Here is a 26,968-nt window from a genome sequence, read left to right on the forward strand (position 1 = left end):
AGATTTGAAAATGAAAGTAAAAAAATAGGAGAAATGTAGGTATAGGGTTTATTCCATGTAACTTATAATTGGTTTTTTTGTTGCAGCTATGTCTTTGGTGATTAGGAAGCCCCCTCCTCTTCCTTGGTGGTAATCACTCTGACACCAATTTGGGCTTGAGCATCTCTCCATTGGTATCTCGATTAGCATGCTGTTGAGAAGCATTTTTATCGAGGTGACACAAAAGCAACAAGAGCATGGCAACTTGATAGCGCACCTGAAGAGTATCGATGACAAACTTGATTTGATGGCGACTTGATGGCAATTCAAATCGAGCTTGTCATCGATACTCTTTAGGCACGCCATCAAGTCGCCATGCTCTTGTCGCTTTTGTGTCGCCATGAAAAAAATGCTTCCCAATAGCGTGCTAATCGAGATACCAATGGAGAGATGCTCAAGCCCAAATTAGTGTCGGAGTGATTGCCACCAAGGAAGAGGAGGGGGCTTCCTAATCACCAAAGACATAGCTACAACAAAAAAAAAACAATTGCAAGTTACACGAAATAAACCCTATACCTACATTTCCCCTATTTTTTTATTTTTGTTTTCAAATCTGTATCCAAATCACGATCCAATCCAAGTTAACATAAAACGGACTATTCAGTGCTAACAATTGCACCATAGGCATTGTTTCAAGCCTTATTGTCTAGAGGTTATTTAGCTAAAATAATCCATAAAATAAAATGTCTTATCTAATCAATAATCATTTCATTTTTTCACTCACAACTATCAAATCAAGTAAAAAAACAAAAATTATTATCCCAAATATAACTTTTTTTTAGCCAGATTAAAATAATTAAAAAGTCAAATAATCAACTAAAATAGCATATTCCCAAACAAGCCTTTAATGTTGGAAAGTATATAAAATAGTGCCATGAAAATATGTGAAAAAATGTATTAATTTTAATAAAAATGCATTAAATTTAATAAAAAAATGCATAAATATGTATTGTGTTCTTCACTTTTTTGTCCTTTTACTTATGCCCTAGGACGACCAATTAGCAAGACCCAAATCCAAAATTTAAAATCAAAATTAAAATTAAAAGGCAAATACTAATAAGTAGGGGTGGTCACAGATCGGCTCTGTGCGGTTCGGATGACGGGATGGACCCGCCCGATGGGGTGAGGATTGGGAAAAAATGGAACCGCGTCTGCCGCAGTGCGGGCTACAGATTGAACGGGTGGGTCATGCAGTTGTGAGGGCGGTTTGTGAATTTATTTTATTTTATTTAAAAAAAAAAATATTTTTAGGCTTTTACGTTAGGGCCTTCACCATTTTCTGAAACCATGAAAAAACAAAACGATCAAAACAGTGAGCTTGGCTTTATCACATACCACTGGTATGATACCAGTTACAAGTTTACAAGTTACACCAATGAAAACATACTGCAAAGCAAACCCACAACACAACAAAAATAAATGAAGTCTGAAGAAACCAGCAAAGCAAAACACAACAAAAATAAATAAATAAACCAGATCTAGGTACCTTTGTTAATTGAAACCTTTTTTTTTTTTTTTTGTGCTGTAAATCTTCCAGATCTGGCATCTCCAGATCTGGTGGGCGATGGCGACAGGGGAGAAGAGGAGGGGACAACAGCAACTAGCCAACGACATGGCTGGTGGTGACGGAGCGGCGATGGAGTAGGGGAACGAGGTTGATCTGCTAGAGACAACAACAACGGTAGAGGAGAGGATAGAGATGGCGACGGGAGGAGATGAAAGAGATGGTGAGCAAGAGGCAAGAGATGGTGGTGGTGACAGCGACGGGGAGGGGAGGGGAGAGAGACGGGCCAGATGAGAGAAAGAGCTGGGTAGGGTAGAGAGAGAGAGAGAGAGAGAGAGAGGGGGGGGGGGGGAGGATGCCCAAAACGAATTCAACAAATGATGCGAGATCAGATTTTTTTTATTTTAAACATAATTTGCGGGTGGGTAATGCGGTTTCGCGGGTAGGGCCAGATCTGACCCGAATTTGATTTTGTATGAAAAAATAGATTCACATCGGCCTTATTTATATATGCGGGTAGGGTCGGATTTGTGCGGGTATAGTCGGTTTGGACGGATTGTGCGGGTCGGATAAACCGTTGTTCACTCTTACTAATAAGTGTTCCTTAAGCATTATTTAATGTTGAAAAGTGTCATGAAAATATATGAAAAGCTGTATTAATTTCAATAAAAAAATGTATTAAATTTAATAAAAAGTGTATGTATTTTTTAATTTTTTTTTTTATTTTTCACTTGTGGCCTAGGGATTTGTTAGCAAAACCCAAATCAAAATTAATAAACAATGTATATATATACCTGTGGAGATGGAGTCTAGAAGAAAAAGGAAAGCACAGATTGAGCTCGTGTCGGAGATGACTGAAGCAAGAGTGAGAGTGAGACTCACCCCAAACTTTTGTTTGTCCAACGCTCCAACTTATTGCAATTCCGTTTTTATGGGTAATTTACATTTTGTCCCATTATCTTTGACAATTTTTTAACTTTTGGCTCCTAAAATTTAGTTTTTTTTTTTTCACTTTGCCTCTTTTTGTTTTAATTTTACTTTAAAAGATAACTTATTTTTAAAGTTAAATAAAAAATAATACATTGACAGTCACGTGATACAAAAATATTTTATTATATGTAACTCACATTTTTTATACAAATTCAAATATTAATGTAATAATATACTAAATGAATCTAAAAGTCTGGCTTAAAGTTTATTTACTTAAAGAACCGAGTTATTATTGAGCCGAGCTCACGAACAACTTAGTTCATTTGCAACTCCATATCAAAATGATCAAAAAATACTTAAAATTGTAAAAAGTGCAAGTCATTAGCCATGTTTTGGTTTGATTTTCCAAATCTTTTTCAAAAAAGAAAAAATAATTTGACAAAATTAAATATCAAAAATATATTTTTTAAAATTATTTATGCTCTCTAAAAATGATAGAACTACATAAAATTGATAAGTGCTTTTAATTTTTTCATTCTTTTTAGCAAACTAATTTATAAATACTTAAATATCGATATACCACCTAAATGGGCTATGTTCCTATGCAAATTATTACATCACAATCTTGTCTGTTCGAGCAATCTCAAGAGGTCATCGTATTGATGTCCAGCCGATGTGCCCACGATGTGCAAAATCGGACGAAACGCCCGAACACATGTGCTTTCAATGCCTTTTTTCCAAGCATATTTGGCCAGTTTCTCAGCTTGGTCTTGATTTTGATGCAGGTGAGGCAATGTTAGTAGAGGAATGGATCAAATTTTGGCTCCAGCAAGCTCCGGACAAGGATGCAATTGCTGAGTCTGTCAAAATCCTTTGGGGCATTTGGTTGTGAAAACAGAATAATCATATGACAAGAAAGAGAAAAGAGAAGAGATTTTGTATTCAATTCATGTGTCTACAATAGAAAGCTATGGGTATATATATAGGACTATGAGGAGTACAGTACAAGGGAAAGAATAAGGAAAGGAAAGAATAAGGAAGGGAGAGAGTAAGGCAAGATTTGAACATACCTAATAAGGAGGAGTCTATAATCTAAATATGGAATACAAAGAATAATATGTGTGTATATATATATATATATTTCATATATTAATAGGTTGCATCGAAACAAGGCTGTCCATGAACAAATTGCGGAAAATCCATCACATACTGTATAGTTGATTAATCATTTGGATTGGTCTGCTATTAGGCTAAGCTCGAAAATTCATTTACCACTGAGGATGGAGGGCCAAAATCAAGAAAATGTAATAGATAATTGTTTTGTTGTTATTAATAATTTATCTTGGTGCCCGGATAAGTATTTTGACAAGGATATTTGTCGATGGCAGAAAAAACAGCTTCACGCAGGAGCTGCTAATTTTGGATTTGTGTTATTGTATGATTATGGTTTCTATCTAATGCATTTTAATCTTCCACAAAAAAATAAATAAATAAATAAAAACATATAATTTTTTTTATTTTCTTTAATTTTGAAAATCTTAATACATTTTTAGATTGTTGTCAAACCTTTTTTCATATATAGTATGCAAATTTTATTTTTATTTTTTTAAATAGAAGAGTAAATATAAACATTACCACAGCAGTGAAACGCATTTAATAATCAACACCTTCACAAAGGTTCCTTGCAATATAACATCTTTTTAAAAAGGCATCTATAAAAACAATCATAGACGTATTTGTAGAATATCCATCACAGAACTTAGATAATAAAATGGCATCCCATGAAAGTATCAAATTTAAAAATAGCATAACAGCCGATGACTCTAACTTTAGATTATAATTCAAGAATTCAAGAAAATCACAGGCTTGGCTATTTTAATCTGCTCGAGATTGGCCTGCTTGGGATGAGAGAATGATCCCAACAATGAGACCGTAGAGAGCAAGGGCTTCAGCAAAAATGAGGATGAGGATCATACCCACAAATAACTTCGGCTCCTGTGCATTAGCGCTAAAATAATAAACCCCAAAGAAGTCAATAACATATCCTCATAAAGCCAAAGCAACATTTTTAACATTTTACTCATCACCCAAAAAAAAAAAAAAGTGTGAGATGCTAGAAGAGAAGTGTGGGCATCATTTCTCAAGAAAAAAACAGAAGAAGGGTATTCTTTCCGCATGTCCAAAACATTGAACATGAGACAATGTTCATAGTACCAACTGGCCACAGAGAGAGAGAGAGAGAGAGAGAGAGAGGGCCCATGGCTTGCATCCACAAGCGAAACCACCTGTTGCCAGTCAACCCCATAATTGGCAACTACCACCCTCTTCCTCAAGTCAAGTCTATCATGTTAGATATTCTTGGCAATTCCGTGTGACAAAACTCCTTTCAGTTGTACTTTATTCGCTCTTTTATTTCAATGAGGTTATAAGTACTTAGATGCGAATCCAGCCCGAACTGTGCGTTGAAGAGAAGTTTGTGATGTTAATTCTTTCGAGATTGCCACTTCGCTGACTATGACGGGGATCGAGCTGCCCGGTCAGCTCGCGGGGGTCCAGGGGGCAGCGTCCCTTGGCGGGTCCGGGACAGTGCCCGGGCAGGGTCAAAGGGCAGTGCCCCCGAAGCAAAATGCAAAATTGCATTCGAAGTTGCTTATCCGCCCTTGCTCGCTCAAGCGAAGGAGTCCTCACTTGAGCGAAGGCTGCGTCTGTAAAAAACCTGAGAATGATGATTTTACGCTCGAGTGCAGGTTATTTGGCTCGAGCGAAGCCACCTATGGAAAACACACATTTTCAGTTCCTCGCTCGAGCAAGAGAGTCTTCGCTCGAGCGAGCTTCGCAGTCCTAGATTTCTATAAGTACGTATTTCTGTTAGATTTTAGGATTACTCCTTCAGATCTTCTTTTTGGATATTAAGGTTTATATCTGGGGATATTTTGCTAATTTTCTTTGATGTTTAATTGAGTATTCAACTCATGGATTAAGAAGAATACATCAAAGGTTTGTTTGTTCATTCTATACAAAAGAGAGATTTGTTCTTTGGTGGATTCTGAAGAATTTGAGCTTGAAGCTTTGGTGGATTCTAGAGTGACTCATTGTCAAGACAATTCTGAGGTGAAGACGAGGCTGGAAGAGGCACATAGGGGTTGGTTCAATTCGGGCGTGGATTCACTAGGTAATTGAGAGTATACCTGTGTAATTCCTTTATATCTTCTTAGTGGATTGTTTTGTAGCTGTTGCCCGTGATTTTTTATCGCAATTGGAGGTGCTCCAATTGTGATTTTTCCACGTTAAAATCGTTGTGTCGATTTGTCTTAATTGTTTGATTGGGATTGTTTTATTACTTTAAATTGATATATAATCACAAATCAATATCTAGCGAATTTCTAGATTTTTCATATCATTTTCCATGTCATACTTCACACAACCACATACCATAACTAAATTTAAGCTGTCAGGATCCTCTAGAGTAAAAAGTCTAAAGTGATCTCCTAGAGTAAACAATCCGACAGTTGAAATTAAAACTCACCAGAACGACATCGTTTTGGTGAGTAAGTTGGAAAAAAAAAAAAAAACAGCTTTCTTTCAAAATGACGAATACGATCCTGCAAATATGAAGCATTAGCGAGAGAGAGAGAGAGAGAGAGAGAAGGGCTGAGAGGAGGAGCAGGCGAGGAGGAAGGAGAAGAAGAGAGCAGTGAAGCTCTTTCACCTCTGTACGCCGATTTCAACCTCTGGTTTTTTTTTTTTTTTTTTTTTGTGACTGAAAGTATGTCTATGGCATGTATACACTAGTACTAGTACACATACATAAATCCATGAATATATAGATACATAAAAACTATCAAACACTCGTAAAAATATATAGATCTATGCATATAATAGTATATCAAAACCATTAAAACTAGTACGAAGACATAGATCTGCGAACATATAAACATATAAACAGGGCATAAATTTTGAAAGAGTTGATTTATGAAGGTGAACTGTTAAACAAACAAGCAATACATCGAATCTAGTAAAATCAAATACATACAACCATGGAAGCAAGAATCGTGAAGCATGGATTTGTGGAAGCAGCAAAAACCCTCATTGATTCCCGAAACTAAACAGATTGCAAAAATGGGAAAAATAAATGGTGAAGGTGATGATGCTCTCACCGGTAATAGGAGGTCTTCGGTGCCGGCGGTGAAGTTTTCCGATGAACGGAGGTTGAAATCGGCATGCAGAGGTGAAAAGTGGGGGTTTTTTTTTTTTTTCCAACTTACTCACCAAAAAAATGTCGTTTTGGTGAGTTTTAATTGGATTGTTTACCCTAGGAAATCACTCTAGATTTTTTACTCTAGAGGATCGTGACGCAAATTTAAGTGCTTTACTAGCCTAGCCTCCTAGCCAAACCACCCCTCCTTACAACGAGAAGACACCATTCCCAATTCACAAGATGGCATACAAACTACATTCCTACAAATTGCACAGCAAAGCTCTGTGAAGTAAACCCAGAAACAAAAACAAAGTGGGTAGGGAGACTGTTTAAAAAGTGCTAGCTTAAAGATAAGTTCCTTAGCAATAAGTAAGAATGCTACCAAATCATCATACTACTCAGTCTCAACTTTCAAATCTAAAATATTTTTTGGGTAGAGCTCATTCCTAAGCTCTAAATTTTATTTATTTATTTTATCACGCTAACATTGTGTCTATGAATCTTTTATGTCTAAACCATAAACAATCGCATATTTTGCTACTCACGCACGACACAAGTGCAAAATATGCATCTAAATGAGTACCTTTCCATCAAAAGAAGTTTTAAGAAGCGGGATTGTACACATGTTAGGATACATGACACCAAGGCAAGGGTATGGTGAATGTGCTCGACATATCTAATTGGAACTGCACCCAGCATGCATGACTAGCAATCCAAGTTTACCACATAATTGCAATAAAGTCCCCTATATTATGTTACTTTTGTGACAATGTTTCACCATGAGTAAGTCAACATGCTTAATGCTGCATGCTATATAAAAATATCATTTTACTAAAGGAAACAAAGAAGAAATATGAATATTTAGCCATGATCTGGTTTCCTTGTGCTTGAGCATTAGATGACTTTAGTGCTCATAGTCACACCCAAAACACACCACGCGTATCCAAATAGCATGTACTGTTTATATCCATATACGATCATGTTTCAATTAAACTAAAGAATCTTATCAACTTCTTGGTGACTTTAACAAGAAAGTTGAGCTCTTTTCAAATAATAGATCCAAAACAATAAGACAAGAGAGACACTCCAAACTTAATCTTAAACATAAGCTTCCAAAATATTAAACATATTAGTTCCACTTTGTTGAATTCACCCCATGTGAAGGAGGTGATGCTCTTCCATGGGAACACACCTTGGTCAACAATGGAAGGCAACCAACCAAGTCAAGCTTGGTGGCCACCAACCATGTCAAGGGTCAAGAATGGAGGCTACCCAAAGGCACTCCCACCTACTCCAATGTGTATAAAGGGAGGGTGAGAGGAGAGGTCAAGTGAGTGGTGTAAGAGAGGAAGAAAACCGTGAACCAAAGAGTGCGAGAGATGTGAGGCGGAGAGACCGTCTCCCTCGGTGTGAGCGAGGGAGACGGGTGAGTGGCTGAGTGAGGAGAGTGTGAGCTCCTCCTCTATTGTAATCTTTCTGTAATCTCCTCATTGGTATAGTGATAACCGGTTACTCTCCCGTGGACGTAGGCATTGGGCCGAACCACGTAAAATATTGTGTCTCCTTGTGTGTGGGTGTGTTTTTCTGCTTGCAATGATTTCTATAAGGTCTTGTGCGGGATCCCAGATCCCAACAAGTGGTATCAGAGCCTCGTCGGTGGCGTTTCGGAACAAAAACAGCGTGTTGTCCGAAACTGCCCAGAAATCAAGTTGCTCGAAATCCGATTTTGAGCATACCAGGAGTAAGGGCTCGAGAAGAGGAGTCCAACCATATAAAGCAGACATCCATAGGAGCTTCCACGCGCCCTCACGCGCCTCCTGAAGAAGAAGCGTGAGACCCAGTCTCGGCACGCGCCGCCACGCGCCGTGGGGGCAGCCGGCGCGTCGGCCCAGTCGCAGGCACGCGCCCCACGCGCGGATGAAGGAAGAAGACGAGTGGGGGGAGACGCGTGTATGGCACGCGCGTGCCACGTCAGCAGCCACGTCATCCGCAGGAGGAAGAATCCTGTGTTTCGCGGCGAAGGTACAGCCGCAGATCTGAGGCGTACAAAATGTTTTGGCTAGATCGAAGCCATTTGGAGTCCGTTTTTGGTGATCCAATAGTGGTTTCCGACTATTTGGAGTATTCCGGACACATCCGTACGGTCAGATTTTGGAGACGGAGTTTCTGTAAAAAGAAGTCAGATTAAAGTAGCAGACGGCGTTAGGGGCAGTGGACGGAATATTCTGTTGGTACACGGAATATTCCCTGAACTTCTGAAAATTGCAATTTGGCCCAGAATTTTTAGAAAATTGTGGTGTGGCCCAGTTTTCGGGGATAGTTTTCAGTGAGGTCCCCGGAAATGCAGCGAAGGTTGGTTCTAGCTAAACGGACCGCTCCGGACGCAACCGCGAGGTCAGAATAGTGAAATTCTGAACGGTTTGGAAAGATTGTCAAAACATGGATGTTTGCCATCTTCAATACTCGAAGGAAGGTTGCCGGATATTGTGGAACGCTGCGGATTCACTGAAGAGGTTAGAATGGGCAGATTCTGACCAGATTGGACAACCAGATACAGATTGAGATAGATCATTGAAAACCAGAGGAGATTAGGCTTGAGCAAATGGCAGATCGAGGGAGATCAGGATTGGTCAGGGGCGATCAGAGGATTGCAGACATGATTATCTCAAGATCAAAGGTCTAGGAAAGTTATGTCAAAAAGACACTGTCTAAGGAGACTGGTTCTTAAGTGGGACCGGTTGTGACCCCACCAGTCTTTCCTGGGAACTTTCCTGGTTGTTGAGGTATTCGGAGGATCTGGTTCAATCAAAAGAGAAGACCATTCATCGACGGATAGATGATTTGGCAACCAGTACAGGCTCAGGGAAATACTGTGGCTGTTGGAGCTACTGTATACGAGAAGGTACTAATGGTATGTGGACATGTAGAACAATAGTTGCAGAGGAGCATACTAAGCGCAGAAGTACAATTGCAGACGTGCAACAGTGCAAGGGTACGCTAGAGTGTCGTATAGAGGCGCGAGAAGAGTGTGCAGCAGCGGGTTGTTGACAGTTCACAGGAATTTCCAGACAGAGAAATTGAGACAGGTAAAACGCAAGAGTGCGTGCCAAGGAGTGGCAAGTCTTATTTCTCTATGGTGGTTTCTTTAGTTCCATGGCAGCAGATGATAGAGTTGATGCAGATCTCTCAAGCAAGCTTGACGCAGGGAGACCAGAAGCCATGGGTGCGAGCACTATGCACGGAGTTGCATAGTGGTAACTTGTACAGACCGGTGGAAGTTGTCTTGACAGAAGGGCTAACTGTCAAACATCAGTACGGACAAGTGAGACAGAACCGAACATCAGGGATTGCAGCACAGACAACAAGCGTATGTGGAAACGCCAGGAGGTTGTTCAGAAGTGCAGAAGGGCAAAGGCTGGTTGTTCAGAAATAAGCTCCGAGCAAGGAAACTTGAGGATGTTGATGTGTCAAACTCTGAAGTTTTCTAGTTGCTCCAGTGTTCATCATGCAAGGAGTTGCATGATAGTCAAGGGCATCCAAGCAGGGGGTGCAGGACATCCAATCAGGGGGTGTCGGATATCTTGGTTGCGCAAGTTCAAGCATAGCAGGTATAGACATCCGAGACAGGAAGCATGGAAGAGATCTGTGGGAGATAGGAGCAGTGGCTCTCTCCAAATCAGAGAGTGGTGTGAGTTGAGTTGAGGATGTAGGATTCCCTCCTCCTCTTATATCTCTGGTGTATTATCTCTAGCTTCAGGGGGTGCAAGCATCTCAGTGAGGAGATGCAGACTATGCTGAAGACATCCGAGACAGGAAGCATGGAAGAGATCTGTGGGAGATAGGAGCAGTGGCTCTCTCCAAATCAGAGAGTGGTGTGAGTTGAGTTGAGGATGTCGGATTCCCTCCTCCTCTTGTATCTCTGGTGTTTTATCTCTAGCTTTAGGGGATGCAGCGTCTCAGTGAAGAGATGCAGACTATGTTGAATTTGGGCGTGACAAGATTAGCAGCAGTGTGTGTAGTGGATCACCTCACATGGGTTGAGGGGGTGATTTGTTGAATTCACCCCATGTGAAGGAGGTGATGCTCTTCCATGGGAACACACCTTGGTCAACAATGGAAGGCAACCAACCAAGTCAAGCTTGGTGGCCACCAACCATGTCAAGGGTCAAGAATGGAGGCTACCCAAAGGCACTCCCACCTACTCCAATGTGTATAAAGGGAGGGTGAGAGGAGAGGCCAAGTGAGTGGTGTAAGAGAGGAAGAAAACCGTGAACCAAAGAGTGCGAGAGATGTGAGGCGGAGAGACCGTCTCCCTCGGTGTGAGCGAGGGAGACGGGTGAGTGGCTGAGTGAGGAGAGTGTGAGCTCCTCCTCTATTGTAATCTTTCTGTAATCTCCTCATTGGTATAGTGATAACCGGTTACTCTCCCGTGGACGTAGGCATTGGGATGAACCACGTAAAATATTGTGTCTCCTTGTGTGTGGGTGTGTTTTTCTGCTTGCAATGATTTCTATAAGGTCTTGGGCGGGATCCCAGATCCCAACACACTTCCTAAGGAACCAAATTACAGCTCAAAGACAAAGATTTGCGTCAATGTATGATAATAATTCTTCTAATAATTCCACTTGTATGACTGAGCAAATTAGCAAAAAGTTGTGTGCAAAAATTATTAAATCTGAAACATTATTTTTCAGAACTTTTTTCCAGTTATTTCTATTACATTGAGAGTGCATAGTGATCAATAAAAATTGTAGATGCTAGACTATTATTTTTCTTTTGATTATTCTGTTCAAGACACTAGATTCATATATATATATATATATATATATATATATAAGTAAAAAATGCATATTATATAAACAAAGGAACCAAGGGGGTGCCCAACCTGTATACAAAAAGATGAGACAACTCTATGTAAAAAAATGCAGACCCCAAGGACACTACATAGTCCAAAACTAGATTCAAGGACGGATTAACCCTCTCAAAATAACAATTAAGGCTCTTAATTTTCATGACTTCCCTGACATCACCAGCACTTCAAGCTTGCTTCACATAGCATGCATTTATTAACCCCAACTTGACACAAAATTAGCCATTATCAAAATTTCGTCAATGAGTTATAGCAAACAGGAAAAAAATACTTTAGAAAATCCATTGAAGCAGAGAATAAAGTAGAACAGTGGCACAATAAGAATTCATATGGGCTTACAAGGAACCTATGCGAACAAGTTTAGGCTTATCATTAGTTTTGATTGTATGCTTTCTGTAAGTTAATGTGTTTCTCTGTTTCCACTTATTTAGTGATCTTAAAATTTGAAAACATTGGTTTGGATTTGTAGAGTGATTTTGAGAAAAAATTTCTAAAAAATTTGTTTGGTTTGTAAATTTTCCAAAACAATTTCCAAAATCACTCTCTCTCTCTTACCTATTAATCAATCCTTTCTCCTTCTCAATCACTTTTTCTCTCATACACATCTACTCAATTATAACAAAATATCAAATCATTCCAAACTCTCAAACTCCAAAACTGCTTTCAAAATACATAACCAAACATACCAAAAAAAATTCTAAACTCTCTCCCCAAAACAATTTTTAAAAATTACTCTTCCAAAACCAAACCAAACATACCGCATGTTTGGTTTCACTTATTTGGTTTTCAACTTAAAATAAGCTTTAAAAACTTAATGAAATTTTTGCTATTTCTGGCCAAGTGGATAGCCAAATGAGGCTACAACTTATTGACTTATTTGGCTGAAAAACCAATAAGATTGGCTTTTAAGCCACGACCAAAAGGAGGAACAACCAGCTCGTGTGTTTAACATCTTGTTGTGCTTTGGGTAATAAGGATATTTTGACAACTTTAAAACTTGTTGGAATGGATATGGACTACACAATGGGCCCATAGCACTTATTATATGTGATTTATATTGGATATAAAATAGTCAAAGTTTTAAAAAAGTTAGTATCCTATTTATGAAATTCAATCCTATATTTGCTAGTTCACTACCAACCAACAAATGATTGATATTAAGAGAATTCCAACAATTTACAAATATCTATTTAGGCTACCTTTGTTTTGACGTAAAATATTTTTGTCAAAAATATTTTTTTCATTTTCTGTTATTTGATTGAACGAAAAGTAATTTTCTGCTGTTTGATTAAACAAAAAGTAAGTAAAATATTTTTCATCCAAAGATGTTAAAAAATCCTCTAGAAAATTCTATGGACCTCAATTCATGGAGTACATCGGTTAAGATCACTTGAAGTCATTTGGGAAGTCATTTTTCATCCAAAGATGTTAGAAAATCCTCTAGAAAATTCTATGGGTAGGGTTATTGTTTCAGATGTTTTTAGTTTTATTTTTAAATGGAAAGACTACACACCTCACATAAGGGTGAACTATATGCATCTTATAATTAAAGAAAAAAATTGTATGATTTTATACTTTTTGAGTCATAATTAAAATATAAAAAAAGAAAAAAAAGAAATCATAATCAAATATTGCACAAGGTATAATTAAATATATTATAAGTCATAACTAAAAAATATGGCATAACTAGGGGCGTATATTAGAATTTTTCATTTTCAAAAATGTTGCTTTTCCACTGTCAATGAGATATAATTTTGTTTGTTCAGACTTGATGAGTTTTGATATTGTTTTAATTTTAGATTTTTATATAAAAAGTTCAATTATTATTTTTAATTCCACTTTAGTTAGTGATAGTTGTGTGTTATGGTTTTCCAGAGATTGAATTTGCCTTCCCTAGAAAATTCACGAAATCCACGAAATCCGTATCTAAATTTGTGAACCAAACATAAATAAGAATTTGAAAATAAATAAAATAAAATAAAAAACAGATAGATGAAATATAAATGAAATAGAGTAACATATCACACATTTTCCCTTTTTTTTTTCAAATCCGTATCTAAATTCGTGAACCAAACATAACCTCAATGTTCTTTCAATGAATCAGAAAAAGTGATATGATAGAATATATATGTGCACACAAAAGTTCCAACAACCTTTCACATATTAGTTAATGGCTCCATCCTGATCTAACACATGGCTAAGTAAAAATGGCACTGTTGCATTCATCTAATTAAGGTCCATAAATTGAGAAGGCTTTCTAATTATCATCTGAAATTTAGTGTAAATTAGTATTTAATTAAGTCATGCATGTGTGAATAATCATATAAACAGACTGATTTCACATTCTTAATAGTGAAAAGTAAAACAAAAATCCTACAAATTAGTTAATAATTAAGCAATAGTATCACTTCTCAGTCCTGCTGCCAGCCCATTCTTTTAAGCAATGTGCTCCACTGCTCCTGTCTCTTCACTTCCCTAGAAAAACAAATTCAAGTATTTTAATACCGTTTCGGAGAATCATAACAAATGCATGAAATGAAAAAATCACCCCTTACAGAATACAACACCATCTCAAAAAGGATTGGATTTTCACTAGTTGGTAGACATTGGAAATAATTAAATTCAACAATCTAAATTAATCAGCTTAAGTGTTGGAGGTTGTATCATCGGACTACAGTGGGTACAGAGCATTGAAGATTGTATCTCGGCACTGCAGTGGGCAGGTATGATCATGTGTACTCACAAAGGTCTGCTGCAGTCTTGCGGTGTCACCTTGGCTCAACCAAGCAAAGCTCCAATGGTCAAGGTGCAAGTCCCCCAAAAGGATGGGAGCTCTAGCCTCCAAGCCGCAAGTCATCTCTAAGAATCCCCACCTTAAGCCATGGGTTCGCACCCCATGACCAACCCCGAGGGGATTCCTAGGCTTTGCTCCTGCTAGGCAGGCCTGGTAACATCAATATCCTTTCAGAGACAGCACAAGGAGAGAATCCTTCAAGAATGACAACTCTCTAGTTTCAAGCAACATTGAGAATTTTTAAACAACAATAAAAAAGCAGGAGTTTTACAAAGTGTGGATTTCACAAACACATTTCTGTAACATGAAGGCTTCAGTGACTGTGTGAGCAAGTTTAAGAACTCTGCTCATCATCTCCATTGCCTCATGCTTCAATGACGGTATGGGATTCAGATTTTAGTCCAGGGATTGTTGGTGCTATTATTGTTTTGCCCTTCCTCTTCAACACTGTCAAATCATTTCCAGCAAGAAATGGCAACAAAAAAAAAAAAGTTTGGGGGCATTAATGCAAGGGGCAAGACACGCATTTGGGTTGTCTCCCCATTTTCATTTTTTTATTATATATAAATTCTAAACATTTGTTAGTTTGGGGGCATTTATGTAATTTCCTATATTAATCTCGTACTTTTTTTTTTATCAGCAAAAATAAAAAACTTTATTGATGAAAAAAGGCACAATATATGCAAAATTCTATCAACAAAGCAGGAAAATGCAAAATGCATCATAGCTAACCTCAACAATCCCAACTAGGTTGGCACCGCAAAGGTAACACAATCATATGCTAGCACTTAATCCAAGATTGGTGAGAGGCCAATCATAGACACCCAAAGACAAACAGAGCAACTATACAAGCAGCAAAGAAACTGAACAGCAACAACAACAGCAAAATATCAGCATCAGCAGAAACCAGTGAGCAGGGAGACCACTGCATACATCTCCTATATCAAAAATTAAAGCAAACTCTCTCCTTAATAAGAATTAAGTGGTTGGCCTGCCATGATTAACTTGGGCCTCCTACCAGACCAGAGCAACAGTAGCAAACCCCCCTATACCATACAATCTTTCACCAGACCCAACCACCGAGCTTCCAACAACCTATCAATAACTCCACCATTCCTGTACATTCCGTAGAAAGCAAACCAGCAGTAATAACAAATACAGCAACAGTAGCCCAATCCACCAACACCAACCCAAACCATTGATCTACCAACCACAGCAGCTGCACTTCTTCACTGAACAGCAGCAAATATAACATTCAACTTTACCACCATCTCACACAACACACACCAGGGCCCTTGCTGCTCTGAACCCCAGCTGAAGGGGGCACAATTACTCAAGCCTATTTATATGGAACCTCGTTGGAGTGTACGAAAGTCCCCACTCCGTACTCAAGCCTATTTGTATGGAACCTCGTTGGACTGGACGAAGGTCCGCACTCCGTACTCAAGCCTATTTGTATGGAGCCTCGTTGGACTGGACGAAGGTCCCCACTCCCTACTCAAGCCTATTTGTATGGAGCCTCGTTGGACAGGACGAAGGTCCCCACTCCGAAGTGGGCTCTCTATCTATACTCTATGATGGGCCGAGCTAAGAGATCAATCTTGGCCCACTCCCCACTCCGAAGAGGGGAAGACCATGGGCCTGGCCCTAGCACCACTCCCCACTCCAACGAGGAAAGACCATGGGGCTGGCCTAGCACCACTCCCACTCCGAAGTGGGTAAGTCCATAACATGGGCTCCAAGGCTCCCATTCAACGACACATGAGTGCTAACAGATCAATCAATACCATATAAAGTAAAAGGCACGTGGTGCCCACGAATGACGGAACTTGCTCCTCTCTATTAAGGGATGTGCTACCATCACGGCTGACGACCAGGCGGAGAACGAGGGAGCTTGATGAATAAGTCATACGATCCTTATAAAAGGTAACCGGACTCTCCTTGAAAAGGGGGGATCTCTTAACTCTAAAAACACATTGGTCTTCTCTATATTGTCACTACCAAACTACGGTACTGACTCAACCGTCAGAGGGGTTTCCGACCAACCCCCGGTCGGGCAGCCTAACTATTTGTTCCTTGTGCAGGCCTTCACCCATCGGTGCACCAAGGTTCGTCCACGAAGTTCCATCTTACTCTATTGTGGAAACTGGTCCGCACACCAGCCAACAAACCCTTATAAGCAACATAACCCCCCATCTGCAGCATCCAATCAGCCAAAAACAGAGCCAATATATTACACATGGTAACAAATCTGCCATAAATTGGATATGATATCATACACAGAATAAGGAAAATTCTTCAGCTTAGACTTTGCCCAAAGAGCCACTCTGAGTTTCACCAGATCTTTTGAATCCACAAAATTAGGTTAAGCATTATTAAACAAGCATTCATTTCGAATTTTCCATATTGACCACAACACAGCCAAAGGAACAATTTTCCAAATTTCCATCACATTCTTTTTAACGTTAACCCCAGCCCACCAACTCAACAAAGAATGCATAGACCCAGGAATGACCCAACATAAACCCCACCAACCCATAATCCCAGACCACAATTTTCAAATACAACTATAATGCAATAATACATGATTCTAAGATTCCACCTCAGATTTGCAAAATACACAGAGAATGTTTGCATCAGGCTTCAACACCCCAATCCTTTGCATAAAAACAACAGATTTCATCCTACCTCTCCAAGCTAACCATGTCATGAATTAAACCTTTGGAGGTGCAATATTATTCCAAATGGTCTTAGCGATTTTGAGATTAGACCCTTTACTTGAAACCATCCAACTCCACACTGAAGCTACAAAAAAAGCTCCAGATGGATGAGCCAACCATGTGCAAGAATCCTTTGCTTGAGCTCTTAAACTGGGTGCCCCCTACAGGTACACAATCAAGTTCTGAAGCTCGTCCTCTTCCCAAGCAAAAAGCGGTCTTCGGAAACTAAAATTCCAATCATCTCCCCCACCTTTCCTTTGAAAAACATCAAACAATGAATCATCCTTCTCGACTGATAGTGAAAACAATCTAGGGAAAACAAGGGATAAACTTTGACCATTAAGCCACACATCCAGCCAAAATTTTATCCTAAGACCATTCCTAATCACAATCTTGAAATTTGACACAAAGAATTCCCTCAAAGATGAGTTACTGGACGCTAAGGACATAATATCCTGCCACATGACAGACAACATCGTGGACTCCACTGTCAAAAGGCACCACCTGCCACCACAATGACCATACTTACTGCACACCACTTGTCTCCAGATTGCTTTATCTTCCAAGCCATACTTCCACCACCATTTAATTAACAAGCAGTCATTGACCTCACTAAGCTTCCTCACACCAAGCCCACCTTGGCTTTTATTTTGGCACACCTCCTCCCCCTTAACAAGATGAACTTTTCTCCTCACCTCATCACCACCCCAAAGAAAGTTTGACTGAATTCTATCTAGCAGTTTAGCAATACCCACTGGCATCTTAAACAAGGATAAAAAGAACAATGGCCAACCTGACAACACAAACTTAATCAGTGTTAGTCTACCTGCAAAGGATAAACATTTCCTCTTCCAAAGTGCTAATTTCCTTTTGAATTTATCAACTACCGGCTGCCAAGTTCTCCTCCTCCTTGGATTTGAACCTAAAGGCATACCCAAATAATTCAATGGCGATTTCTGAGTTAAACAATTCAACTTTTTGGCAAACGCTTTAACCAGAACATCCTTTACACCAATCCCACAAACTTTGCTTTTATGAAAATTGATCTATAACCCAGACATTATTTCTAAACACCTCGAAATTCTTTTTATTGCAATGATTTCCTCCCAATTAGCCTCGCAAAAAATAATCGTATCGTCAGCAAACTGAAGATGAGACAGCTAGAGTTCTCTATGACCCACCACAGCTCCTTTGATCAGCCCCAAATTTTTTGCTCTCTCCATTAGAATATTCAGCCCCTCTGCCACTAAGTTGCAAAGAAAAGGTGAAAGAGGATCACCTTGCCTCAGCCCTTTATGAGGAGAGAACCCTGAAGTGGAAGACCCATTAACTAACACGGAAATTCTAGCTGTGGATATACAAGTCTTTATCCAACCCACCCACTTATCACCAAAACCAAAATTGTACATCATGGAAAACAAGAACCCCTAGTTTACGGAATCATATGCCTTTTCGAAATCCAATTTAAGAATAACACCTTTGCTCTCTGTCTTCTTCCACCAGTCCACTACCTCATTAACAATTAAGATTCAATCAAATATGCATTGACCACTCAAAAAACCAAATTGAACTTCACTAATAATCATAGGAAGAACTTGCCTCAGTCTTCGAGATAGAACTTTTGCTAGAATCTTATACACTGAACTTACCAAGCTTATTAGCCTAAAATCAGTCAACCCAATGGGACACTCCTTTGAGATGAGTGTGATGAATGAACCATTAACACCTTTAGCCAGCTTCCCATTTAAATGAAATTCCTTCATCATTTGCACAACCTCAGGTTTCATAACATTCCAACACCTTTGCTAACAAGCTAAATTAAATCCATCAGGCCTGGGAGCCTTATTCCCTTCACACTCCTTCACAGCATCCCAAATCTCTTTCTCTGAAAATTTTACCTCCAACATACTTGCTGATTCTGGGCTTATTTTAGCAAACACACCAGCTAGTTTAGGTCTGTCCAGCCAAGCTTCTGAAAACATCTTATTGAAAAAACTCACCACTGCTTGTTTAATCAAATCTAACTGATCAATCAAGATCCCATTCTCTACCACAGAGTCCAACATATTCTTCCTTCGCCATTTACTGGCCATAGTATGAAAAAAACCTTGTGTTTTTGTCCCCATTTTCAGCCCATAAGAATCTGAATTTTTGATGCCACATACTCTCTTTTTTCTTGTTCAGATCTCATACTAAACTCTGAATCATTTTCTTGTTTTAGAAACATGGTTAAAAGTAGCTTTTTGACTTTTTTGGATCACATCTCTCTACTTTTTTGCATGTTTTTTCAAAAAAAAACTAAAAAGTCAGTTTTTAACCTACTTCCCAAATACTAAACTCCGAATCATTTTCTTGTTTTGGAATGGTTAAAAGTAGCTTTTAACTTTTTTGGGTCACATCTCTCTACTTTTTGCATGTTTTTTTCAAAAAAAAGCTAAAAAGTTAGTTTTTAACCTACTTTCCAAATACAAACAAACACCCTTTATCCTCCATCTCCAACTTAATACCATCACATTACGAATCTCCTCATTTAAACCCACCGTACTCGTAATCCCATCCAACCTAATCCACCAAACAAACGAGGCCTTACAAGTGTGAAAAAGCATAAACTTCTAGTCTTGTTAACATTTATACTCTGTTTGGTTGGATTTTCAAGATTTATTTATTGATTTTCAACATTTATACTCTGTTTAGGAGTGACCATTGGTTCAATGGTAAAACCTTGGCCTAATAACCGTGAGGTTATGGATTCAAATCACAGGGCAACCACTTTGTGGACTATGAAAAAGGTTAGGTGTGTACCCAATCTTTTTCCTCCCAAACACACATTAATGTGTACTAATTGAACGTTATTATTATTATTATTATTATTTTAAACATATAAACTACTTTGATGAAAACAAACACCAAAAAAAGATTTTCAAAATATCATATGAAAATTAGTGTTTTTCATTTTTTTCAACATATTAATTTTTATTTTTTTGAAAAAATTCAATAAACAAATTTTAAAAACAAAACCTAAGAGCATTACATTTTTGTATTTCTACTATTATTTTTTTGTAATGAGGGTGTTTGGGGCTTTGTCCTAACTAGTCCCTAAGGCATATGTAATCCTCCTACACCACACGTACTATGTTGGGATCTGGGATCCCGCCCAAGACCTTATAGAAATCAAAACAAGCAGAAAAACACACCCACACACAAGGAGACACAATATTTTACGTGGTTCGGCCCAATGCCTACGTCCACGGGAGAGTAACCGGTTATCACTATACCAATGAGGAGATTACAGAAAGATTACAATAGAGGAGGAGCTCACACTCTCCTCACTCAGCCACTCACCCGTCTCCCTCGCTCACACCGAGGGAGACGGTCTCTCCGCCTCACATCTCTCGCACTCTTTGGTTCACGGTTTTCTTCCTCACTCACTTACTCACACTTTGGCCTCTCCTCTCAACCTCCATTTATAGGTGAGGGAGTAGGTGGGAGAGCCTTTGGGCAGCCTCCATCCTTGACTCTTCAAGATGGTTGGTGGCCGCCAAGGTGGACTTTGGTTGGTTGCCTTCCCATTGTTGCCAACCAAACTTGACTTGGATGATCACCCCTTTCACACATGGGTGAATTCAACAAATCACCCCCTCAACCCATGTGAGGTGATCCACTACACACACTGCTGCTAATCTTGTCACGCCCAAATTCAACATAGTCTGCATCTCTTCACTGAGACGCTGCATCCCCTGAAGCTAGAGATAAAACACCAGAGATACAAGAGGAGGAGGGAATCCGACATCCTCAACTCAACTCACACCACTCTCTGATTTGGAGAGAGCCACTGCTCCTATCTCCCACAGATCTCTTCCATGCTTCCTCTCTCGAATGTCTATACCTGCTATGCTTGAACTTGCGCAACCAAGATATCCGACACCCCCTGATTGGATGTCCTGCACCCCCTGCTTGGATGCCCTTGACTATCATGCAACTCCTTGCATGATGAACACTGGAGCAACTAGAAAACTTCAGAGTTTGACACATCAACATCCTCAAGTTTCCTTGCTCGGAGCTTATTTCTGAACAACCAGCCTTTGCCCTTCTGCACTTCTGAACAACCTCCTGGCGTTTCCACATACGCTTGTTGTCTGTGCTGCAATCCCTGATGTTCGGTTCTGTCTCACTTGTCCGTACTGATGTTTGACAGTTAGCCCTTCTGTCAAGACAACTTCCACCGGTCTGTACAAGTTACCACTATGCAACTCCGTGCATAGTGCTCGTACCCATGGCTTCTGGTCTCCCTGCGTCAAGCTTGCTTGAGAGATCTGCATCAACTTTATCATCTGCTGCCATGGAACTAAAGAAACCACCATAGAGAAATAAGACTTGCCACTCCTTGGCACGCACTCTTGCGTTTTACCTGTCTCAATTTCTCTGTCTGGAAGTTCCTGTGAACTGTCAACAACTCGCTGCTGCATACTCTTCTCGCGCCTCTGTACGACACTCTAGCGTACCCTTGCACTGTTGCACGTCTGCAATTGTACTTCTGCGCTTAGTATGCTCCTCTGCAACTATTGTTTTACATGTCCACATACCATTAGTACCTTCTCGTATACAGTAGCTCCAACAGCCACAGTATTTCCCTGAGCCTGTACTGGTTGCCAAATCATCTATCCGTCGATGAATGGTCTTCTCTTTTGATTGAACCAGATCCTCCGATCACCTCAACAACCAGGAAAGTTCCCAGGAAAGACTGGTGGGGTCACAACCGGTCCCACTTAAGAACCAGTCTCCTTAGACAGTGTCTTTTTGACAGAACTTTCCTAGACCTTTGATCTTGAGATAATCATGTCTGCAATCCTCTGATCGCCCCTGACCAATCCTGATCTCCCTCGATCTGCCATTTGATCAAGCCTGATCTCCTCTGGTCTTCAATGATCTATCTCAATCTGTATCTGGTTGTCCAATCTGGTCAGAATCTGCCCATTCTAACCTCTTCAGTGAATCCGCAACATTCCACAATATCCGGCAACCTTCCTTTGAGTATTGAAGATGACAAACACCCATGTTTTGACAATCTTTCCAAACCGTTCAGAATTTCACTATTCTGACCTCGCGGTTGCGTCCGGAGCGGTCCGTTTAGCTAGGACCAACCTTCGCTGCACTTCCAGGGACCTCACTGAAAAACTATCCCCGAAAGCTGGGCCACACCACAATTTTCTGAAAATGTTGGGCCAAATTGCAATTTTCAGAAGTTCAGGGAATATTCCGTGTTCCAACAAAATATTCCGTCCACTGTCCCTAACGCCGTCTGCCACTTTAATCTGCCTTCTTTTTACAGAAACTCCATCTCCAAACTCTGACCGTACGGATGTGTCCGGAATACTCCAAATAGTCGGAAACCACTATTGGATCACCAAAAACGGACTCCAAATGGCTTCGATCTAGCCAAAACATTTTGTACGCCTCAGATCTGCGGCTGTACCATTGCCGCGAAACACAGGATTCTTCCTCCTGCGGATGACGTGGCAGATGACGTGGCTGCTGACGTGGCACGCGCGTGCCATACACGCGCCTCCCCCCACTCGTCTTCTTCCTTCATCCGCGCGTGGGGCGCGTGCCTGCGACTGGGCCGACGCGCCGGCTGCCTACAGGGCGCGTGGCAGCGCGTGCCGAGACTGGGACTCACGCGCCTTCTTCAGGCGGCGCGTGGGGGCGCGTGCCAACTCCTCTGGGTGTCTGCTTTATATGGTTGGACTCCTCTTCTCGAGCCCTTGCTCCTGGTATGCTCAAAACCTGATTTCGAGCAACTTGATTTCTGGGCAGTTTCGAACACCACGCTGTTTTTGTTCCGAAACGCCACCGACGAGGCTCTGATACCACTTGTTGGGATCTGGGATCCCGCCCAAGACCTTATAGAAATCAAAACAAGCAGAAAAACACACCCACACACAAGGAGACACAATATTTTACGTGGTTCGGCCCAATGCCTACGTCCACGGGAGAGTAACCGGTTATCACTATACCAATGAGGAGATTACAGAAAGATTACAATAGAGGAGGAGCTCACACTCTCCTCACTCAGCCACTCACCCGTCTCCCTCGCTCACACCGAGAGAGACGGTCTCTCCGCCTCACATCTCTCGCACTCTTTGGTTCACGGTTTTCTTCCTCACTCACTTACTCACACTTTGGCCTCTCCTCTCAACCTCCATTTATAGGTGAGGGAGTAGGTGGGAGAGCCTTTGGGCAGCCTCCATCCTTGACTCTTCAAGATGGTTGGTGGCCGCCAAGGTGGACTTTGGTTGGTTGCCTTCCCATTGTTGCCAACCAAACTTGACTTGGATGATCACCCCTTTCACACATGGGTGAATTCAACATACTAGAGGTTGTTTTAGGAATAGGCTAGTTTAGCAACTTTTTAACTTTTTGGCTAAAATATGAGGTGAAAAAACTTGGTATATTTAGGATGAGTTTTTGACTTTTTACAAAAAAATGTGTAAAAAGTTGAGAGGAAAAGGAATCTTCAACTTTTTTTGTGTTGTTCTTTGGCTTTTTGACTTTTTAAGTGACTTTTTGGCTATTATCCAAACTTGCCCTAGGTTTATAAATAAGAGAGTTCTTTGAAAGGGTATTGTAGTTGATTGTCTCTCCCTCTTTTTGTCTCTCTAGAATACTTGCGAGTTCAAGAGTGATTGTGTTCAAGATTTGCTCCATGTGGAAACTTTTGGAGGTCAAGTGACTGAATGACTTTTGCATTAGAGTGAACTCAAAAAATCTAGCATTGAATTGGATTTAGTGTTTGAGGTAGTCATGTTTGTATACATTTACAAACATGAACGTGCATATTAGGAATCGGAAGAAAATTTTTACATTCCAGATCTTGATCTCCACCCACCATATCCACTTGAGATAGCAAACGTGCTCTATCCAATGGGTACACTGCCCCAAATTTGTTGAACATTTAGCTTGTTTCATTGATTTAAATGGTGTTCATGGCTCCGATCACAACCTCCAAATCCCTTATTGACAAAGCTTATGGTTGATATACCTACCTTCTCTAGGATGCTCAACTCATAGTAGGGCATAGTCAGGAAATGGTATGCCCAAGTTCTTTTATGTTAAAGACAGGTTCACTCCTCTCCACCGCATTCGTTAAACCATGAAAAGTGGAGAAGCACTTCTTACCTTAGTTGCAGGAATCGTCCAACTAGGTGGCGATTCTGAGTAAGAATCGCGATTCCGCGTTTCTTAGAGAGAAACGTGTAGGAATCGCGTTTCTGTGCAAAGAGAAACGCGATTCAGTCCAAGACGGGGTCGTAAAGGGGAAAGAGAGAGAGAGAGACCCTAGCCTTCCATGTCGAAATGAGAGGAAAAAGGGTTTTTCAGAGAAACTTACAGTGAACAATGGTAGGGTTTCTCAGACACATCTTCGATTCAGTCAACGAAGATAGCCTTCGATCTCTGTTACATCTCCTCTGATCTGGCCACGATCTCCGCTGATCTGGTCACGATCTCCTCTTCACTCTCTGTCTTCATCTCTCTCGACCTCCTCTTCTGTCTCTCTGTCTTCATCTCTCTCGATCTCCTCTGATCTGGTCGTCTTCGTCTTCTTCTTCCTCTCTATCTCTCTCTCTCTCTCTCTCTCTCTCTCTCGTCGATCAGATCTGTCCCCTCCCGTTTGTAACTAATGAGCATAATAAATAATATAATTATAATATAATTTGTTATATTTAAATAATATAATTATAATATAATTCGTTATATAATAAATAATATAATTTGTTATATAATAAATCTAATTAAATCATATATAATAAAAAAATTTAATAAAATTTATAAAATAAATCATCTAATTTTTTATTAATTATTTTAACATATTTTATTATTCCTTATTTGTTATATTTTTTTATTTATAATATATATCAATTAAAAATAAAAAAATAAATTAACAATAACATATTATTTAAAAAATATAATAAATAAATAAAATAATTAATGTGTATTATAAAAAATATTTATGAAAAAACTTCTAATCTGTATTAATATATATATATATATATTACCGCTCCCCGAGGCGCTCCCAACCTAAGAAACTTCTATCAGCTCACGCTTCCCCGCTCCCGCTCCCGCTCCCGCACCCGCTCCCGCTCCCGCTTCGTGCAACTAAGCTTCTTACATTTGTTCGTCTTTTTTGGGAAAAGCTATGGATGTTCAAGATCATACTCCATAAGATCAAATGGTGAAGGCTGTGTGTAGATTTTGGCTCCGCACAAACCTCACTTGGTTAACCTTCACTTTCTTGATTTCTTCGGTCTGTGTGTGGCCACTCGTAACCTGCGCGACGAAGTTAAAGCAGCCAATTGTCTATAAGCCCCGAAACCTTTGACCACAATTTGGCTCATGGCAGCCACCCACACACAGTGACCATCACACCTACGCTGTTGATGGCCCCTCTAACCGAGCCAATAGGGACCAAGTATTAGTGTTGCACCCAAAATGCTAATCAGAGAAATGTATTTTGGACAATTTCTTATCATTTAATTAATAAAATGACAAGTGTATTTTTTGATCAACAATAAAATGACAAGTGTATTCATCATCATATTTACTTGTGTCTTATTGTTTGCATGATAAATCCATAGAATTAATGTTGAAAATAAATGTTCTTAAGAATTAACAATGTGAGACATATACTTGGTACTTTATTATTCTTAAAGGCTCCTCCTAGTCACAAGATTACTGAGCGTAGTAATTCAGATAAGCTAGTACATGTTATGCTTGCTCAATTACAAGAGTGGCTAGTCTCAAAATTAATGTAGACACACTAAAGCAAACATGTAAATTCTTTGTTAGAAAACAAGTTCATTGAATGTGACTAATCATGGAAAGTTGTGAACCTTCCATATAGAACCATTTAGTCAAAGGAAGCAACAATTACATATAAATCACAGTAATATTGCATGGGAAGTTGTGAATCTTCACGCTTCAGCTACATCTTATGAATTAGGATGCACTAAACAAGAAAACGGGACAAAAGTCTATGTATAAATGCTCAAAGGCATATGATAAATATGCATGCTATTTTCTGAATGTGAAATGAAGTTGCGAAACATGCAAATATCTATTACTACTTGGAACAAAGAAGGGATGCTGTAAGTTGACAGGCGGGTAGGGAAGTGTTGTCTTAGGATTAAGGCTTCATTTTCCAAATGGGCTTCTCCATTTTGTCAAATGCTACAAAGTTGCAACTAACTCTCACGATTAGGATAAATGCCATGTAACAACTACAAAGAGAACCGTTATCTATTGTTTATTCATAAAGAATCTAATAACAAGAAAACCACAAATAGTAGGTAAAAAAATTCCAAAGACATTAAACATTTAGAATACAAAAACTGAAGCACAAGTACATAACTAATACATAAATTTTATGGAATTACATCGTTTGGTATGAAGTGGTTACAATTACTAAAAGAACTAGAGATATTCAAAGGAAACAAAATCATTGAAAGTAACTTAACCTCTCTTTCTCGTTCAATTCTCTTGCAACAACAATCAATTTCTTGTGACAAAAGTTTTCAACGAGTTAAATTACTGGCAATTCTACTTGTGTAAATGGAATGACGAAAAAAAAAAAAAAACTTGCTTTGTACTAAACATACCAATAATATGTGAAAGTATCAATCTAATTACATAGTCATTGGTTTGAATGCTACATGAAAAACATAAGCCAAGACCTACCTTTAGTCTCTCCTTCTCTCTCTCTCTCTCTCTCTCTCTCTCTCTCTCTCTCTCTATATATATATATATATATATATGTGTGTGTGTGTGTGTGTGTGCGCGCGCGTGCATATATACATATATTTATGTATATTCAAAACATGTAAACATGAGGTAAACATAGCGACAGAGGAGGCAAGAG

At 39.5% G+C, this 26,968-nt stretch overlaps 2 protein-coding genes and 1 long non-coding RNA gene across 5 annotated transcripts in view; all 3 read right to left on the reverse strand.

Moving 5' to 3' along the window:
- The window catches only part of LOC114306409 (protein MAIN-LIKE 2), a 30,216-nt gene extending 28,797 nt beyond the window's left edge, over positions 1-1,419 (reverse strand). The window contains exon 1 of the mRNA XM_082872611.1: positions 1,375-1,419. The gene's annotated coding sequence lies outside the window, so the exon portion shown is untranslated. The remainder of the gene's footprint in view (positions 1-1,374) is intronic.
- Positions 1-1,921, reverse strand: part of LOC145792126 (uncharacterized) — a 76,212-nt gene extending 74,291 nt beyond the window's left edge. The window contains exon 1 of the long non-coding RNA XR_014331270.1: positions 1,526-1,921. This is a non-coding gene — a long non-coding RNA (uncharacterized LOC145792126). The remainder of the gene's footprint in view (positions 1-1,525) is intronic.
- An 11,864-nt stretch (positions 1,922-13,785) lies between these two features.
- Positions 13,786-26,968, reverse strand: part of LOC114306408 (uncharacterized) — a 35,498-nt gene continuing 22,315 nt past the window's right edge. For 2 of the 3 annotated variants that reach the window (XR_014331268.1, XR_014331269.1), the window contains one exon: positions 13,786-14,016. Coding sequence is in view for 1 of the 3 variants with exons in the window: in XM_082872612.1 (XP_082728738.1) it covers positions 13,978-14,016; positions 14,285-14,485 (240 nt within the window). In the remaining 2 variants the exon portion in view is untranslated. Of the gene's footprint in view, positions 14,017-14,284; positions 14,486-26,968 lie in introns of all 3 variants that reach the window. The other variant, XM_082872612.1, reaches the window with a different exon arrangement.

Source organism: Camellia sinensis, chromosome 6 (assembly GCF_055761805.1).
Source record: "Camellia sinensis isolate YWXY chromosome 6, ASM5576180v1, whole genome shotgun sequence".
NCBI lineage: Eukaryota > Viridiplantae > Streptophyta > Magnoliopsida > Ericales > Theaceae > Camellia > Camellia sinensis.